General features: G+C 40.8%; 1 protein-coding gene across 2 annotated transcripts in view; it reads right to left on the bottom strand.

The window, feature by feature from the left end:
* Positions 1–20,275, bottom strand: part of edil3a (EGF-like repeats and discoidin I-like domains 3a) — a 96,420-nt gene that overhangs the window by 47,458 nt on the left and 28,687 nt on the right. For both annotated transcript variants that reach the window (XM_029440018.1, XM_029440019.1), the window contains exon 3: positions 14,902–15,030. In XM_029440018.1, coding sequence (XP_029295878.1) covers positions 14,902–15,030 — 129 coding nt within the window. The remainder of the gene's footprint in view (positions 1–14,901; positions 15,031–20,275) is intronic.

Below are 20,275 nucleotides of genomic sequence, written 5' to 3'. Positions count from 1 at the left end.
TCTCCAATAATGCTGCTTTATTGAAGCTGATAATGTTCACTTTTTTGTTGAATGATTTGGATGATGCTGAGTCAACTAACACTGTATTTAGTGGCATTACATTGGATTGTAATACTTAGCAAAGTGTTTATGTGTTTTCCACCCATTGCACACACGGCGGTGGACAAAAACTTAAGCTTATAATACGGCGTCATTAGCATCAGACAAATTATAGAGTTAGATTTCACGATTGTACATATTTATTGGAGGGCTAACACAATGAATATTATATTGGACAGGTGCATCTTTTATCATGTCAATCGCAATTATATATATATATATATATATATATATATATATATATTGTTAAATACATAGTTCTTCACTGTGATTATACATTTTGTGAATTCATTGAATTTTAAGGTTAATTAGAAAAAGGATTAACAGCATACACTCTGTGCTATCATCATTAACACCATTGTCGTCGCTCCTCGCACAAAGACACAGCCACTGGGAAACTGAAGCTATGAACCGCGGAATAAATCAGCTTGGTCTTCGGTCAGTCTCTCGCCATGCTTTCATCGGTCCACTGGAACGTCTCGCTCCCTGGCTTTGCTCCTCTATCGCTGTCTAAAAAGTGTCTCAGGCGGAGAACAATGAGAGCAAAGAATAGTGCTGGTACCGGCTGAGAGCGCTAAATTGGGCTTCGGTGTGTCTATGGAGCGGGAATAGACCTGCATTGGGAGGAGGGGGGGGGGGGTCACCTGTGCCCTCTCCACTAGGCTGCACTGACTTCTGCAGCGCCAGGCACCTGATACAGCCACACAAACACAAAAGCCAATGAATCCACTTTCCAGTTCATTCAACAGTAAAGGTATTGTGTCAAATGTTGCACGACGAAGGATGTAAATGTGGCGTAAATATGACATGTTTGCAGTCAGAGAACACATCTATATTTTTGTAATACTAGAGGAAACCAACAGCTCTATGCATTTTCTCCATCTCACGTAGTAGCGGTTTGCCTCAATAGAGGACTGAGGAAATGTAGTTTACAGAGTTTATTTATATTAAATAAGCATTTTATTTTAAGCTGAACTTACGTATGCAGTAGCATCAGAAACCTAAACTGGCCCCGCACAACAACATAAATCACACAAATGATTAGAATAAATGCCTGCTAATAGCTTGTAATCCTCACACACTGAAAGCCCCCAAACCTAATTAGCAGAATGAAAGGTAATGTCCCAGGAGTATTGCCCCTACATCACACCCACTTCCTTCATTAAATTATAGTCAGATGTTAGGTAAAGCTGGATAAAGCCTTCTTTTTCCTTTAGAGAGACACTGTAAGCCACACAATTGGAGGTTAGTCAAGACTTCACATCACCATCTGGACTCAGTTTAGCCGTCACGCACACTTCCCTCGGGAAGTTTCATCTTATCTTTATCTGGGTTTTTTTGTCACCGAGTCAGTGAATCCACACGGTTGATAAGCAAGTGGGTCCTCTTGACCTCTCTTTCTAGACAAGGCATTGTGGTTGGACTTCCTCAGTCATTGATAGACAGGAAAGAAGTTGACAACCGGTTGTTTATGTCTGCCACATAATTAACCCCTGAACTTGAACATTCCTTCTTGCTTTGGAAGTAATCATCCTATTTTTTATAGCGGATAGGGTTTCCCCTGGGACAGGCTGCTGCTGATGCCCTGTGATTCATGGTGAAATAATGCAATGTTGGATTTGCTAGTCTGAGCAGGAATAATTTATATCATTAGTTTATAAACTCTGTGACAAAGCACTCCATTAGGTGTGAGGACCTCAAGGACATACTATGAAACACTACTTCTAGGCTCATACACAATTTAAGGGTGCAGAACATTGCATATGAGGAAGTGTTTTGCACATGGCATGGTATACACATGGCAATACTGTAAACACATGTTCAATAACAAGAGTTTCAGTTTGGATGAGTACAGCACATCTTGTACAGATTTTTTTCCAGTTTCGATGCAACACAGAACTCACTCGAACGGGCAGAGGTAGAAGAACATCTCATCGGGAAAGACCGGACACCTCAGTAGGTTGTGTGTACAGATTGAGGGTCTTTGTTGGCAGTAAAAGTCAGGTACATGCAATGTTTTTCCACCTGCATTGCATCACGTCATATCTAATCTCATTTTTTGTGCGCGCTTCTAATTCAGTTTTTTCATGATTGAATGCTCACAAAAGCTTTGGCATAGACGCAACACATGCACATATTTCACATTCAGTATCTATCCTGAATAGATTATTGCCTGCCTCTGCACATTCCAGGATAGTTGTATAATGCTACAGTAATACAAGAAGTGCTGACTTGTCCTCGGAGCTGCATCTCTGTATATGGGCGATCAGCCTTTGGATTTCGTGTTTGACAGGTCCTGGTGCAGTGAAATGTGTCGAGTCCACACGACACAAGGCCAAGAAAAGACCTGTCTCTCCAAGTTGAGTCAGAGATAGAAGATGGAACATGGAAGTGCCTGTCTCCACTGTCAAACTAAGCTGTCAATCTATCCTTGCCTTACCCATGCCACTGCAGTGACTTTCACCATATAAGACAGGATTATTATCAGTCTGATGAAGTCCCACAACTAGTTGAAAGAGAGATTTAACATCAACCGTTGTATCCTTGAAATGTTTTTTCCAGAGATACGTCTCAGCCTTAGTAATACGTGACTCAGAATAATGATGAGCCAAAAAGAAATATGATTCACACATGCAGGTTAGTTTTCACAGTGGTACATGCAGTATGTTTTAAGGGATATGATGAGGCATGAAGCTGTGAATTCAGGATTAAGAATGGTGTTGGAAGGCACACTTTTTGAAGTGGGATTAGCCCACTGAGAAGTTATTAACAGCAGCACTCCAGAAGTCCTTGAAAAGGTGTTGCAGGAGAGAGGTTTGAGTATCTTGAGAAGCGAAACACTCATCATTTCGAAGACATGCAGACCGGGGGGCTCTGCCGAAGCTGCGTTGCGCAGAATGACACTTGGAGGAAAGCCTAAAGTGTCATTTTAAGCTTACTGATGGAGCCTCCACAGCCAGTGTGTGAGGGGAATACTGATCTACCTCGGGACAACCGTGATCCACAAGCTCTTTAACATCATTGAGGTACACTTACTAGAATGTTTAAGAGACACAAAAATAAGATGCAGAAAGCAAGTGGAGCCATGTCATGGCCATGGCATAAGAGCAAGCATGGGCTTGGTGTGGGGGAACATACATCTGTATGTTCCCCCACACCAAGCCCAAGCTCCTAAGAGATGTCTGCTCTTAGGAGACCACAATATTTGAATATATTGGGTTTTAACACACACATACAGCTGAGTTTCTTAGTTTTGTAGGTATTGAGACTAAAGACATTGGACAAAAATATATTTTGACCTGATGATGGTAGAGTCGTAAGTCAGAACCATGTCTGTACCAAATGTTGTGCCAAACCGTGGACATTCACTGAATAAGGGAAATATTTGACCTGCAGGTGGCAGTACAGGAAAAAACAGAGGATCACCAAGGCCATTAGAATGTATCCTCTCGGGACACTGGCTATCTTTAGCACATTTTATGGCAAGCCATCCAATAGTTGTCAACATATTTCAATCCAAACCACACATGTCAACCTAATGGTAGTGAAGTCAAGAGATCACCACAGTCAGAAGGATTTATCCTCTGTGGATGATGAAAGTCTGTACAAAATGTTATGGAAATCCATCCAAATGTTGTTAAGATATTTTAGTCAAAACCAAGGTGGTTGACTGACCAAACCACCATTCACATTCAAATTAAGAGTGTATAACCGACAATAATCAAAGATAAGAGCACTCTAAGGCATGACACGAAGACCAGCACTTATGGATGAGTTAATAAGTTTAGTTTAAAACATAATAAGCTGACATGTAAGTTGCATTGACCAACTATTTAAAATCATATCCACTAAAAGAAAAAGGCTTTTGATAAGGGTCGGATTCTGAATGATTTATGAAGAGCTTAATATTGATAGTGCTGCCGAATTAAGATGCTTCAGTGGATTCAACAGTCATTTCACACTGATTTTATTCATTCATTTCCTTGCTGACCCTCTCTCTGATCTATCCTTATCCGTCTAGAGGAGATTCCATGAATGCTTTGGTAAAAAGTACTATCATCCCCATAACGGCCACTCGCACATCTCCATCATTTCTTCCACACCGAGTCACATCCATGATTAAAGAAAAGGTGGAATAATGATACAAGATCTCTCTGCAGGGCAATAACCAATATCCTAATTATGTTTTACAAACTGGACATTCTCATGACCATCAACCTTAATCTCAGTCAGATTGAACTCAGTCCGTAGTAAAACTACACTGATACTAATTTGGCCACACAATTTGACCGTGCTGAATTAATGCAGCTCTGTGTATTCAAGCTGAACATTTATCAGTGTTCTGCTTTGCCTTGCCGAGCCAGCCAGAAGCCCCGGGCAGGACTGAGTCTAACTCTTTTTTTCCCCCACCACCTGGGATTTGAAAATGCATCTCTATTTATGCTTTGGCCATCTGCCAAAAGGTCCATCCTTACTGCAGAGGCTAGGAGGTGACAGCGAAGCTCAAGTGTCCGAGGGGGCCTTACACAATTAGGCCCCTGTAACAGCTTGTTCTCTAAAACTCCTCCACAGGAAGGATGAAGCAGGTGAATGGCTGCTCAGGGACTGGAAACAAGGGAGGGGGAGAAAGAAACCAACTAAATTGAACAAATACATCCACATTTTTTGTTGGAAATTCTCTTCTCATTATTTTTCTTGCTTTTTTTCTTCATAACATACAAAGTACACGTTTCCAAGGTCATTGAAGTTGCTCGACACACGTCCTGCATCTCTGACGCATGAACATCCTAAAGGACGCAGTGAACTAACTATCAACACATACAGTGTTGACACCCTATTTTTTCCCCTGATGAGGCGCTGGATTCATTTCAGAAGTGGGCGGGGGGGAGAGTGTGTGTTTGACACATTATATTTAATAACACGAGACAACACGGTATATTAGGCCTACCGCTCGCGTCAAATGCTTGTGTGTGGCGTGACATTTTACAAGTCGTTTTCTTCATCAACTCTCGTTCGTGACACAGGACAGGGACGTTTGAGTTTGGGGGCTAATGGCCCATCGCGCGTTCATACTCTCATTCAGCGCAGGAGGGACTAAATGTCCCGGATGCAACATTTTATTGCATCACCAGCCTTGTAGCGCTGTCTCATCAAGTTTCAGGTTTGTGATAACAGCTACACATCATTTCTGATTTCAGATTTTATTTGTATAATCTTTTGTAAATACATTTCTTAGACTACATTTTCAGATACATTTAAATTTATATGAATGTAACCAAAGAACATCAAACACGAGATGAACTGTGCAATAGGTTAAAAACATAACATTTCCCTGGGACCCACTGAGAGTCACTACCATGAACACTTAGAAACATCACTGAAGACTTTTGTTTCCTTTTCTCTTGTAATCTCAACAAACACACTTTAAGAAGATCCAGGCTCTAAGAAAACCTCTCTGGAAGCACTTTGGCACATTCAAAATGTTTTCGAAAGTGCTGGCCTTTTCCGAAAACACTAACAAGACTGCACGTCTAGCCACCGGTCTGACCATTTTATATAGCCTTTTTCTTTTCTTTTTCACCTGAAGACCATAGATTTGGTTTTAACATCAAAGATGCTTAGTGTAAAAACTGCCCCGTCTGCAATTGCGCTAGCAAAGCACCACCTTGCCAAACAAGAAAGGTCATGTTCCTACAGCAGTTTTTTATTTGGCAGGATTTGCAGAATTGAGTGCTTACTGAAGGCATAAGGAACATTTGATGTATCACTTGTATACTGACAGATGAGGGTGTGAGAGCAAGCACGACACCAACACTGACAAGATCAGGGTCAAGCGCAGATGAATCCCGGTATATAGTTTTTAGTGTCATTCTTTGTATTCAATAAACCTGAGAAAACAAAAAAAAAAAGGTCGATTTGGATCCGTCAAGCTCAAGGCTCTATCTCGAAGGCTAAATAAAACATCAATGTCAGGAGCGCAGAAGAGGTGACGCTATGATTCCAGCTCGTTTCCTCGGCTTGTTTTCCAAGATGCCCTCTGACACAGACGAGATAGGGTTAACTCCTGGGATAGGGACAGGAGCAGCAGGATACCGAGAACATAGACATCAGTCCAACACTGATATTTAGGGGCTGCTTCACTTTGTGGATGCACACACACACACACACACACACACACACACACACACACACACACACACACACACACACAAAGAAGTATACGTTACCATTCTGTTAACTGTATGCTCATGGTATTCATTCAGTCGACTGAACGCTGGGAATGTCCTGGACTATGACTGCCTTTTATTAAGACCAAATATATAAAAAGGACACACAATTAACTTGCAAATAAGTGAACAAATGTGGTCCTGTGTCGTGCAGTTCATATGTATCTTATTGTTCATTGAAAGATGACTTGAAAATATTTTTTCTTTTTTTACTGTGTATCCGGTACAGGTTTAAGGTTCAGGAGAAAGCAGATGCAAGACCATCCTCTCATTCACCTACATAATCCATATGTATGGAGGCCCTTTGAGACACATCGCAAGGAGACATGAAGAGTGTTGTCCTTCAACAACGTAGCCTGTAGAGATCTGAGACTTTCAAATGCGATGGTGCTACAGCAAAATGTTTAAACCAGATTTTCTACTCCAGGGAAAACATTAATTTGCATGTCAGCAGGGGTGCAACGCATTCCAAATGAACTATTTCTAACTATATATATATATATATATATATATATATATATGTACATATACATATACACACAAAGAATAGAGTAACAAGTGCTGGCTGACACCAGTGTTGCTATATCAAGCCAATGTAACAGACGCTACCGCAATCTTGTCAGCGCTGCAAGACGCTAAGAATTAATCAAAGTAAATCCTGTGTGTAGATGGAAAGAGTCACGTCAGCATTGCATCACAACAGTGTTCAATGGACACTGAAGCAACTATACATGTTCAAAGGAAAGCAAAGGAGCAGCCAGGGTTACAGAGTATTCCTGATTACTTTTCCCGTCAACACTGACGTCATTGACTCTTAAGTCGTCATCATTTTACACTGAACCTGACAGTGAAAAAAACTTTAGAGAAAACGTCATTTGTTTACCACTTTTCCAAACACTTTACACATCAATAAATAAACAACAGTACATGGCGTCAGAAACAATCAAATCAAAGACAAATATATGTATGTGATATATGATAAAAGGTAAATCATTGAAATGACACTGTAGTAAATAGTAACGTATTGAAGTAGGAGTTTTATTGGGCCTCAGCCTCACGCTCATGAACGCATTGTGGAACAATTCATTTGAAGCGTAAAGACGCACCTTTTGCACGTGTTTTTGAGCCAGACAGGAAATGGTCAACAACACATAGCAAGACCTTCCCCTGTCCAGTAATGGACTGAAACCTCCTTACCTACAGAAAGCAAACTCCCCGTCAAAGTAATATGCCAGGTCAGCCTTCACTAGCCCAACAATAAAACTTAATCAAGCATCTTTCAAGTCCCTGAATGATGGCTATTTAAACAGGAGACATTTGCTTCTACAATCATCATGAGAATCAGTAAGGAGTGATGTAAGACATTCTCTCCTTTCCTCGTGTGCACAAAGTAAGGGTGGATGTATGTTTGTTAACTATCACATGAGTAGAGTTAAATCTGTTTTAGACATTAATGTCTTTTTCTTAAAACATAAAATTCCTCTAAAGCCCAGATGAACTGACCACGCTATGATTAGAGGTGTTTCCAGCGACACAAAATATTGGCCGCTTTAAAGAAAGAAAGACCAAATGTGCCGTGAGCTAAAACAACAGGACTGCTGGCACACGAGCAAATCCATCTTTCCATATTGATCTGCAGAGAATCCTGCGAGACGAGACAGAGAGAACACAGACACACTGGCACATCATGAGTTGGTGATCATTGCCGTCTGACGGTTTGGCTGTGTGATTGTGGTCGCTTCTTTGGAGATGTTTGGTGGACTATGGACCCTTCCCCCAGGATTCTCTACACTCCTCTCTTCCTGTAAATGCAGCTTTCTAGCCACAGACCGTAAGCAGTGGGTGGTCTGTGGGATTGTGAATGTAATGCCGAGAGGGTGTCTGGAAATGGCCTCGTCCTCCACACAGCTCTACATCACAGTAATGGAGCAGAAGGGAGAGCCTTGAGGCTGCCAGTGTTCACAATAGTTCTGAGGGCACTTCAGTTTTATCTGTCATGCAATGATGACCTTGGGAAGTTCTAGCAGGAGTGCTTCTATACTCACATGATTTTGACAAAATCCGACACTGAAATAAAATACATAGCAGACTCTTTAATACTATGTCATTGTGCTGTACGGTTTGAAATAACGCAACACAATCATAGTCATCTTGTGACACTAAGAAGAAGAGGAGAAGAGGAGCACAATTACAAATCCTATGTTTCAGAATAGGTATAAATATTCTGTAAAAACAAACCGTTGTTAAAAGTTACTCAGGCTAATTTATGCATATAAAAATAAAATTGGTGTGTAGATTAGCATAATTCCAGTAAAACTTCCCAAATCTTGTAACCTGGAGGCTGTTAAAACGATGCAGATTTATACCTAACAGAACAGACCTCAGGCACTATGACTAAACCGATGCCTCTGTGTATTTTGAAAATAGATTAACTTTCTGTGTACAAAGTACTTCTTCCACCCATTTACCATGGAAAAGTTTTCCTTTAACAACTTTCTTTCACTAACTTATAGTTGCACTTAATTCAATCTTAATCCAGTTAGCTAAACCTGCCCCGAAAACTTAATTTATTTAAACTCAAAGTGGAAATCTGCCCTAAAACTCAATTCAGATATACAGCTCATATGATCTAAGACAGAGACAGTTAGTGGATTTATGTAGAGCTTTCCCCAAAAGCGTTAAGCAAAATAGCAACGGCACTTTGTGGAGCTTCACTGCTGAGATGAAAAACTTGGAATATTAAACATTTAAACTATTACATTCTTTTCTGTTTTGGGATCAAGATATCAATGTTTAAAGCATGATTTCTATGCGTAATTGAAATAATTTGGGATTTTTAAAGCCATTGTCATGCTTCCTCGTGATCTTTGCTGGAGTGACTTTAAACGTCCAGCCTCACAGTGAGAAGCAGATATAACAACTGCCTCAATCATGGCGAGAGGGAGCAGGAAACCACAAGCCCACCAATCTTCCTCCATCCCTACCCCGCTGTCCTCTCTCTGTGGCCTCTGTCGGAGCGGTGGAAGATATGCCGGCTAACAAGAGCTCTCCCTCTCCCTCCTTCCGCCATCACGATAAACTGAAGATCCTCCGCCACAAAGTCACCTCCTGTGAGGCACTGGCAGGTTTGAGAAAGGCGAGTCATTTCTCACTTTAAGAGGTGCAGGTAACCACTCGGAGGTGTGCCGCTAAAGTGGTGGGTGTTCACAGGGGCGGAATGGGTGCTGGGAAACACCGTCGGACCTCTGCCTCCTCCTTGCACCTGACAAATAGAGTCTCCTGCGGTCGTCAAATGCTTAAAACGGTTAAGATGTACACAACAAGTGTACCTCTTGATAATCATTCATGTCGCCTCGGGCCGCAGCGTTATTGTCTATGTAATCATCTTGTCGTTAAACAGTAAATTGAGCACAACAAACATATTCCAGTGGAAAATATGTCAGATCTGTATTTCTCTTGCTCACTCTACATAAAGAACCCACGTGAAGGCGAGGAGTCAGAGGGCCTCCACATTAGAGAGGGAAAAAATAAACAAGATAATAGGAAATATAAGCGCCACTGGATACCTACTTATCAGCTGAAAAAACACACTAAACATGTCACTAATGCAGTCCTAAATGTGGTATCGAAGAGTAAGCAGAGAGCTAGTCCATGTGGAGTCTCTTTCTTTCTCTTGTGCTGCGGAGCACAGCCATAAAACACTGGCTGATTAGCCTGTGGCAAGAAGCTGTGGAGGCAGCAGGGCTAATGCAGCTTTATAGCAACTGTCAATAATCAAATACAGGGCCACACTTTCAGAAAGAGCACAAGTCAATCCTGCCCTGCTGGTGTGATTCAGAAAGAAAAGTCAAAGACACTTATCAATCAAAGGGCAAGATAGAATCTGCTTCAAGGACTTGCAGGCCAATTGGAAGAAGCCGAGTTAGACAATCGAACAGCAGTCATCTCAGAGACGATAAAGTCAAATCACCTTGGCCATTTCTTTTTATATTCAATATTTTACAGCGACTGGGACTGTATATGTTTTTGGTATTGATAACCAGCAGCCCGAACACAATGGCTCACACTTTCTGGAAACATTTTCTCTAGAAGCTTTGATTTTCTGTGTGATTTTGCAGGGAGCTCCACACACAGCATCCCTAGGCGAGAGCTTTTAGTGAATAAGAGAAAAAAAAACAACATCTTTGAAAGAGAGTAGAGACGGAGCGGCAGAAAACTGTGATTAGGTATTCCCTACTGAAAGAGAAAAGAGGGTGACAAATCTTCATCTATTCTGCCAACTTCCAAAGATATGATTTACTTTTAACTGCATCAAATTAAATTAAAAATGTTTAAAAACCATACAAGGTGGACTTGTTAGACGAGGCTGTTCACGGTGAGACGAAACAGAACATTTCTACTCAGAGAAATCAAAACACTGCCCTTGTAAAAAAAAATCCCAACAGTTTATACTTTTGTCCTTGATAGGCTGAGAACATGTGCCCTAAAAATGATCTGCAACCTCATGACGACTGAGGCAATCAGTCCCAATCTTCACACTTTGACAGGTCATTACAATGTTTGGCTGCTCGCCCAATAACGCGGCTCTTGTTCTCTTGTCACCACAGGGACGTGACGCCACACTATTTGAAAGATGAATGACTTTGTGATAATAAGGGATCTAATAATAAAAGCAGTGACTTTAGCCCTTTATAAACCCTGGTGTTTTTCTCAGGTGGTTAGACTTTGAGACTGTATTCAACTGTTTCTTTTAGTATCATTTCAAAAGTGAAACCTTACGGGAATTCAACAACAACTCAATTCAGCACAAGCACATTTTTATTGCAATGAGTAAAAGACACCATTGTAATTTCACATTCAAGCGATATCTTTAAAAAGGCAGAAACAAGACGCTGTGGGACTTAGTTCCATATAAAGTGGCCGAGTGAAATCAAACTCTGCTGTGACTGCACACTGCTAATAACTCCAGCTGTGATTATCTGACGTCTGCCCTGAATATGGAAATCTACAACACCTCAAGTTGAGTCAGTGACGGCTGCGTTTCTAAAAAAAAAAACGAAACAAAGAAACAAGAGCAGTCAACAACATTTAGTGCGTACAGTATCTGCCCATCAAAGAAGTCTGAAATAGCTTGTACTTATCCTCGCTGTCCATGTGCGACATCATTTCCCGCTGTGCTTCATAAAACCGGTCTAACAGGCAGGATATGTAGTGCATGTATTTAGGATAACGTTCAAAGGTGTGAAATTGGATTTGGCACTGACGGAGCAAGGAGATAGTAAGAGCAACAGTAAAAAGCCAGGGCCTCGCACACAACTATATTATGTTACATATGTATAGTTCACTACACAGCATAAGCCCAGCGTTTGGGCCAGTACTGATTTAAACCCCTGGATCAGATTTCACATAAACATAAAAGGGTAATCCTGTAATACAATTTCAGACATTTGATAAATTATTCCAAGCAGCAGACACCTATCCTGTTATTAACGAGAAAACTAATTCATGTATTAATGAATTTATAGCATCGACGGATGCAGTAACAAAAAGTTAAGTATACGTTTTAGGTGCAACAATGTGTGATTTTCATTTAAATAACACATACATTAAAACCGATTGTTAAACAGGATTAAAACACCTCCAAAATACATTTTTTTTCTTCTTTTCAGTAAAAGCAAAGACCATACCATAACAAAGCCAGCAAAGCTTTCATTCTAAAAAGGAACAATTATTTATATGCCTTTGTCATTTAATTGCAGGAATTATCCAGACGCGAGATTTGATTATTAACAAAATTCTTCCTGCCTTTCATCCTCTCTCTTTCACACTCACTATCTTCCATTCAACTGTAATGACGGTGAGGGAAATTGGCAGACATTAATGTGTATTCAGCCCATATCAAATCAGTTTCTCACCACCCTAAGGGCTTAATAGGAAACAATAACTGAATTATGACATGAATGCTAGTCAATTGCTCACAGTTTTGGCTAAAGACAAACACAATGACTAACAAGTGGATACAGCAACTCGCTCCATTTCCTTTTACGTTTCTTGTGGCTTTGCATTAAATAAGTAAAAGATAATGTATAATGACTGACACTTACTTTCTGAAAATAAAATCCCCTCTCTTTGTTCAGTTTACCACTAAATTGCTGTCTCGTTTAACCTTGGTGTACGTGTGGCAGTTATGAGATATAAATGGCTTCTAGAAGTATTGGTTGACATCTTTCTTTCTCTCTGCAACTTTATCTCTCTTTCTCTTTCAAACCAATAATGATCCATCTCACCGCAGAGTTTGCACCATGATACATTAAATCCATTACTTAGAAGCACACCTGCGAAGAAATGAAGGACAACTGTGCTGTGCGGGCTAATGCAATGCTCAGCCAAGCACACACACACACACAGGACTTGGCCTATATATCATACTGCAGGATTTAGCTAGATTTAGCACTTACAGATGAAGAGCTACATGCTGTTTCTAAATCCTGGGATTTAGTCAGAATGCAGAAAGGTTTTTAAGGCAAGATACTAATGTATACGTTTGATGCTAAACTTGTGTTCTTCTACTGCTGGTTAGCTGATGTTGGTTCCACCTGTGATGTGACATATTTACCAGCTGTACCAATTGTTTCCACCTTGTGAGACTTTATATGTGTGTGTGTGTGTGTGTGTGTGTGTGTGTGTGTGTGTGTGTGTGTGTGTATGAGTCACCATGGCAGAAATGTTGACCTGAGCTCAATCCCAATGTCCACACTCACGGACTCGCAGACTTTGAGGTGCGTTGCAGGTAAGTAAGCGAGGGCTTAGGGATGTCCTACTGTCAAATCGTCAAGTGCTTGAGAGCTCTGCTGCAGACATTTTGAGCACTTCAGGGAAAAAACCCACAATTCATAGCATTGTGACGTTATAAAACACAGGCTAACCGGGGTAAGCCAAAACAAAACGGAAACAGAAAGGACTGTGTACATCAGCGTTCAGCTTGGCATATTAAATGCACACAGAAACACTCCAATAACAAGGACTTATTGATGGTACATAAAAAACACATGAGGTCAGAGGAATGCAAGCATAGGCTATATTACACACCAAGTGTATTTATTGTGTAAATTGATTATTTGAAAATTATATCTAGTCTACGGTCTAAGGCAAGAGCAGACATTTTCAAATGAGGCAGTACAAAAAACCTAAAAAGGGGGTCGTTGGCCCCTAGCCTGATTTGACCATACTAAACTTTACTGAACCACCTCAAGTGGCTCCTTTGCGTTGAAAGGAGCCAGTTGAGGTGGTTCGGGCATCTAGTAAGGATGCCACCTGGGCGCCTCCCTAGGGAGGTGTTCCAGGCACGTCCAGCTGGGAGGAGACCCCGGGGAAGACCCAGGACTCGGTGGAGAGATTATATCTCCTCACTGGCCTGGGAACGCCTCGGGATCCCCCAGTCGGAGCTGGCGGATGTGGCCCAGAGCAGGGCAGTTTGGGGTTCCTTACTGGAGCTGCTGCCCCCGCGACCCGACCCCGGATAAGCGGTAGACGATGGATGGATGGATAAACTTTACAGGTGTCGTCTCTAGTTTCATCCTCTTCAAAAATAATGGACACATTAAGTATGTTTTACTTCCTGGCAGACATTGTTTGGTAAGTGCTGCTGCAAGTGATATTGACACAAGCAAGCTTTGACACTGCTGTGAAACCGACTTCAAAACTGCTGAGAGCAGTAAAAACAAAAGTGAAACAGACGACATAAAAAATAAAAATAGAAGAAACTTGACTTTTTGAAATACCAAAAAAACCTTGCTTTGGCTGCTCCTTTCTGTTGACATAAACAGTTATCAAATCAAACAGCTCAGTTGTAAAGGCTGGATAAAGCTTAGCAACAATAATCAATAGAAGCTTTTGTTGTTTGTGAAAAGCGACGTTGTCGATTTCCCAGTACTTTGCTTTCTTTCGTTGCAAGATGTCTTCAATAACATCAAAAGGCACTGTTAGACCTCTAAATTACATCATGGTGGGAAGACAGCAGGGAAGCTCACGTAGCAGCAATGGAATGCGTGTCGTGTACATGTTTTTACAGTTTCTGGTGGTGGTCACACCCACATTGGCTTGCACCTCATATTTGCAATAGCGATCGCCCAGTTTCAGGGCGTTAGAGGCTTAAGAGTTCAGAAAGTCCATTTAAAAAGGTAGAGCATAAATTGAACTGGGCTGGAGAACAATGCCCTTGATCTAACGTAAAATATTATCTCATAGGCAGCAAAAACCTTTTGACACTAACCTTTATTAAGAGCATGCGCAACAAAAGAAAGCCCGTTCAGCATTTCTTTTCTCTAGCAAACCCACTATGATTTTGCTGAACTCATCCTTTCAACAGCGATTTACTTCCTGTCAGCTGTTTGACATTAAATCACTGCTCAAGGTCATTATTTGTGTTGAGAAAATCTTTTAGATAAAAACAGACAAATCTTACTTCATGGAAATGTATAAAAGGAGACAGGCTTTCCGAAACTCTTTTATTATTTATTTCTATTTTGTGAGAATTTAAGTGTTTTTCTTAGGAGGAGACGCTGGTACAACTTACTGTGTTGGCAATGAACTCCACTGAAGCCTGGTGGACACTTGCAGACGTAACCAATAAAAGTGTCACCCCTGTAGGTCTCACTGATCTCACATGTTCCTCTGTTGTGGCAAGGGTTTGGATGGCACGGGCCTGTTTGGGGAGAAAAGGGAGGCAAACAGTGTTAGAGTTACGTTTAATGTCACAATAAAACAGTATGTGACAGCCATGAGACGCTGATAATGAGCTACATCTTTTACTTCCTTATGTACTGCATACGAGTACACATTGTTCAAGGTAACTGATTCTCTGTGGTGTTGCATGAATAAAATGAGCATTACCATGCCAACAGTGACAAAAAAGACATTCCTTCAAAAACCTTCAGTCAATGATTAAAAGTGTATATTACCTGTGCGTTTGAAGTTTAAATGAATAAATGGCACCGAGATGGACCTTGAGAGACAGTGTGTGAGTAAAATAGTTTGACAGGCAAAACTAAGGATGACAGGAGAGCGAGGAGAGTTTCAGTGGCTGCTATTGCTGGTCTCTGTGGTTTGGAGGGCAGCCCAAGGCACAGTCTAAAAGTCATTGAATATGTCCTCTCCGGGGAGGCAACACTTCATCCTCAGCGCTAAGTGGAGAGCACAGACTAGCTGCCAGGTAGAACACTATCACCTATATGCACAGAGGAAGCATGCACGCCAATACACACACGCACAGCCACACGCACAGCCACACGCACAGCCACACGCACAGCCACACACACAGCCACACACACAGCCACACGCACAGCCACACCCACGCCGAATAGCTACATTTTGGCCTTAGCATCCCCCAATAAATATGGCCAATTATCAACCGCACTATTCTATTGAGCAAAAGTGTTTGCTTGAGTGACTGCATAGACTTGTTCTGCTCCGCTGGATAATTAATAACTGACCTTCTGTGTCGGTATGCCATCGGTGCTGCTATTCGTTCTTTAAATAACAGATGCATGTGCAAAATAGTGGCCAGTACTGTTACAGTGCACAGATCTATCACACTAATCTTTGATTTTTTTTTGAGTGGCTAACTTTGCATCGGTCTAGATAAATAAATATAAAAAAATAATGACATAAAAAGACATACAAATCTATGATTGGTCACAGTGAAATGCGCCTGTGTGTATAAGACATGTGCTGAGATGGCGTTAATTGGCAGTTATATCTGTAACTGAAATGTAGGATTAAGAAGGTTACATGTTCAGCACATCTCCTTTAATGATGCATGGTCATCACCAGGAGACAGTAACGTCTCATTACATCTTGCCATTTAATAAGAAACTTCATAAAAGTAGCAAAATTATTCAAAGTCTGACGACCGCAAATATAAACTTGCCTTTTAAAAAAAGGTGTACACTGCAGGGATTACTTTCAGTCACGCATGAATTGATCACCTTTTTGCATATTTTGTATTATTTCATGTGTTTTCTAAAACTTCTGTTGCTCTCTTTGTTGCGCTTCAGGTTCATCTTAAGTGTACTCAATGTGTCCAATTTAGTTTGAATACTAACCTACTTTCCGCATGTTGCCATTCCACGTTTCAGCATTTCTACTGAAAATCAAAGGGTGCGTATGCTGAACCCTGCGCACGGGTCAGCACAGCTCAGTGGAGAAAAGGCTCTTATGCACAAAACATTAATTTGCAAGGGAATTCATATTCATAGCCACTAAGCACATGTATTATTGCTGTGTGTGCAGCACCCCATTCATCATTACCATTGTTTTCTCTTTTGCATTTGGGTGTAGTGAACAGCTGCTAGTGAATCCACAAAATGGGGATTTAGCAAACAAAAGAATTTCCATGAAAAGCAAAAACAAAACACCATCAAAGTTTTGCCGGTAATGATAAATGTATATGACATGGTAATATATTACTTCATTGGCAATGTCCATAACATGGAGCCTACGATCTTTCTTGGACTAACCTGCAGCAAGGGGCTAAATGTAAATGACGAGGCCTTGACGCAGGGTTATTGGTTTCATAACTCAAGGGCCTGCCAATGGCTGTCTCATCTTTTAAACATCGAGTTGGACGACTGCTGTCAAAACTTTGTGGATTGAGATTGGATTGGAAAACTTTACAAGTCTACGGCTGGATATTAATGCAAACCTGGCTGAAGCTCAGCACATGTTGAACATTAAAAGAGAGATGTGAGAAGAAAGTCCAATGGTCTATGTGATAACTCACGGTCGGTTCAACGCTTGTAAAACAGTGTGTTGACAGAAGAATTTAGGAGAAGAAAAACAAATTTGCTTCGATGGGTCTTTTTTTTTTTTTTTTAAAGATTCCTTTCTTGATACAATTTATATTCTTGTCTTTTTACAGTCATATCTTAGGCTTGGCAGGTAAACTGTGCCGCGACAGGTCTCTTATTTCATTTTAAGGGATAAGCAACAAGAAGAAGTCTCAAGGATGAGACCATCATGCGCTCTTAAGTCAATTTGACAAATGAGAAACCATGAGCACAGAATTTGACAGTGTCAGTAAACAGTTGCGGCCTTGGATTTCATACTACATCATCTGGAAAATGTATAGGCTGAAAATCAACTCAGTCAAGTAAATAAATAAATAAACACCACAAGCAAGCGTATTATAGTTCTCTCGCTGGAATTAGAAGCCCCCTTTGGGTATGAATTACAAACGAGTTAATTCTATCGAAGTCGTGCCGTTTCAATGCCAGGACCTGTATCACTAATAATGAGAGTGGTGGCTAATCAGTTGAACAGAGCAACGTATAATAGCTTTCACAGAGGCCCTGCTCTCTGAGGGAGACAGGGGTGACAGGTTTCAGGGCTGTTTTGACGTGACGATCTATAGTCGCACCAAGGCGTACTGACAGCCTCCCTAATGGAGAGCGCATAAAGCAGAAAAGAAGGAGGCGGAGGCGGAGGCGGAGGGAGAGAGAGCGAGAGAGTCAAAGGGAGTATGTGAGAGAGATACAGAGAGTATGTTCAGCATAACAGCTACGTTTGAGTCCGGAATTTGTTATTTAAAAAAAATATATAAAACGCTCCAAATGATTACAGAGCAATATTTCAAAAAAGGATTGATTTACTGATGCTGTGATTTATGGAGCTGGATGACAATTTAAAACCAAGAATACTACATAAGGTGGAAACGCTGCATACGTTCTACACCCTGTGCACTGCAAGAATGTGAAAGAGTCAGAATCGGATACCGCAGTTACATTAGCACACAAACAAATGAGACACAGATAATGTATATCAAAAACTATTCTGCTGAGGGAAAGCACATTAACCTTGCCAAAAGGAAAACATGTATAATTGCTTTTGCTTCTAACATGTCCTCGTAAAGTGAGATTTACAAAAGTGTCTTAAAACATACTTGGAAAAAATACTGTCTGTGGCTGATGATCTAAAAAGTCTGGTTCTAACTTCCTGACACGATGCCATTTATAAATATACATACATTAAAAGATACTAGGATGTTTATCTGACAGTGACAGAGTTTTTCTTTCATTTATTTCCATTTTGGGAAGTAAAGTGTTATTTTAAGGCCCTGTCACACATATCCGTATGACAGAAACGTCGCATACGAAATATCAGCAATAGGTTGATATAAATGAAGGGTAAGTTGTAATCGTTTGAAGGACGCAGACGTTACGCCGAACACGCCAGACAGTTCCGTATGGCAGAAACATGCCGGTGTATATGAAAATTAGCTAAAAATGTGTCAGAGTACAAATACGTCCAACTTTTCCACAGCGGTGTTTAGCTGACGTATACATAACGAATACATAAAAAATTATTATACGTATGTCAAACATTGATAGCTTATCACTTATTTATTTAAAACGTATCAGAGCGCCTGGCCAACGGAGCTGGAAAATGCCATCTGGTTCACGTCATGCTGATGCTGGAGAACGGCTAATATGCTGAACGCTAGCTGTACTGTAGAAACACGTTTAATAAGTTACTCCGTCGTCAGGCATCATCTTAACATAGGGTAGGAATAGGTTATCCACTCGTCATCAATACATTGGCTGTAGGATTCACCGTCAGCCGACGTAGCCTATATCTAACGTACCTCTAACGTAGTCACGTAGGTATTTACGTACTATATTTACGTAGGTAAGTATTTACGTACTGTATTTAAATAGGTAAATATTCACGTACGTATTCCGTATTCACATATGTCTAACGTCACGTAACGCCTGCATATCTTATAAAGCACACGTTGGGTACGTCAGGTAATTTTGAACATGCTCAAAACATCAGCGTTCAACAACGCACCCCAACGTAACACCGCCTGCTCTTAACGAATACTACTTATACCTTCCCTTATATCAACGTAAACCAGCGTGTTGCCCATATTTTGTATACGCCATATTTTTGTATAAGTTATGCATTCGTTGGGTATTCGTCTGATACATTTTGTATTAGGAAGTGATACTCTATCAATAGGTTTGACATGCGTATCTGTATATGTTCACTTTTCCGATCCGATGAAAAGTTTGACGTATTTGGATTTTCGTATGCACCGGCATACGTTTCTGTCATACGGATATGTGTGACAGGGCCTTTAGGCTTTAAAGAAATAAATCCTCTAACCCACTGCAACAACTGAGCATTTTCAATAAAGCATGAATGCATAAAGTAATGGCAGTCCTGATAGAAGCAGCAGGGGTGAGAGGACACACAACTGGAGATCACAACACATCTGAAGAAAAAAAGAAAAAACAAGCAACGTGTCCAGTAAAGGCAGGAGGGTGGTCATTGTATGTCATCTGAGGAGGTATCAACAAACTGTCAGTGGATGCCCTCTTCACTCTACGTGCACGTTGTGTTACGCATGTCTGCAAGAAACATTGGCAGCTTTATTGTGTGAATGTCAGCTGCTGTTCCACTGTAGAAGCCAACCCTCGCTCGGTGATTGATGTGAGCTTGTGTTGTGTCCGGCACGAGCACTGCGATTTCTTTTTCTGGCTCCAAAGAGAGTCTAATCAATCAGCTGTGAAAACCTGACCAATGGTTAAACACAAGAAAGCATCCTTTGTTTCCTCGCAGATCAATCATAAAGGTCTGACGTGTTCGGGGTTAAAGCTACATATGTGCTCTTTCATCTTAGCTGACAGCTGTCACAACATTAGCTTGTTTCAAATGTATGAGCAAACACTAATTTCATTAGACTGCACTTTAGAACTGAACCCTTCCTAAATGATAACGTTTGCAACACTAAATTTTACAATGTGCCATTGAAGCTGAGAGGCTTGAGGTATTAAGACTCACTTGATTTCATAAGTGGGACATAATTAACTGATCCACTTGTTCCCTCTGTTTTTCTATTGAAAGAGACAGAGAGAAAACATCCCTCCAATATAGAGTATTACAGTTCT

This window comes from Cottoperca gobio, chromosome 9 (genome assembly GCF_900634415.1).
Source record: "Cottoperca gobio chromosome 9, fCotGob3.1, whole genome shotgun sequence".
Lineage (NCBI taxonomy): Eukaryota > Metazoa > Chordata > Actinopteri > Perciformes > Bovichtidae > Cottoperca > Cottoperca gobio.
Note: the sequence above shows the minus strand (reverse complement) of the source record. Positions and strands in the feature narration are given on the sequence as shown.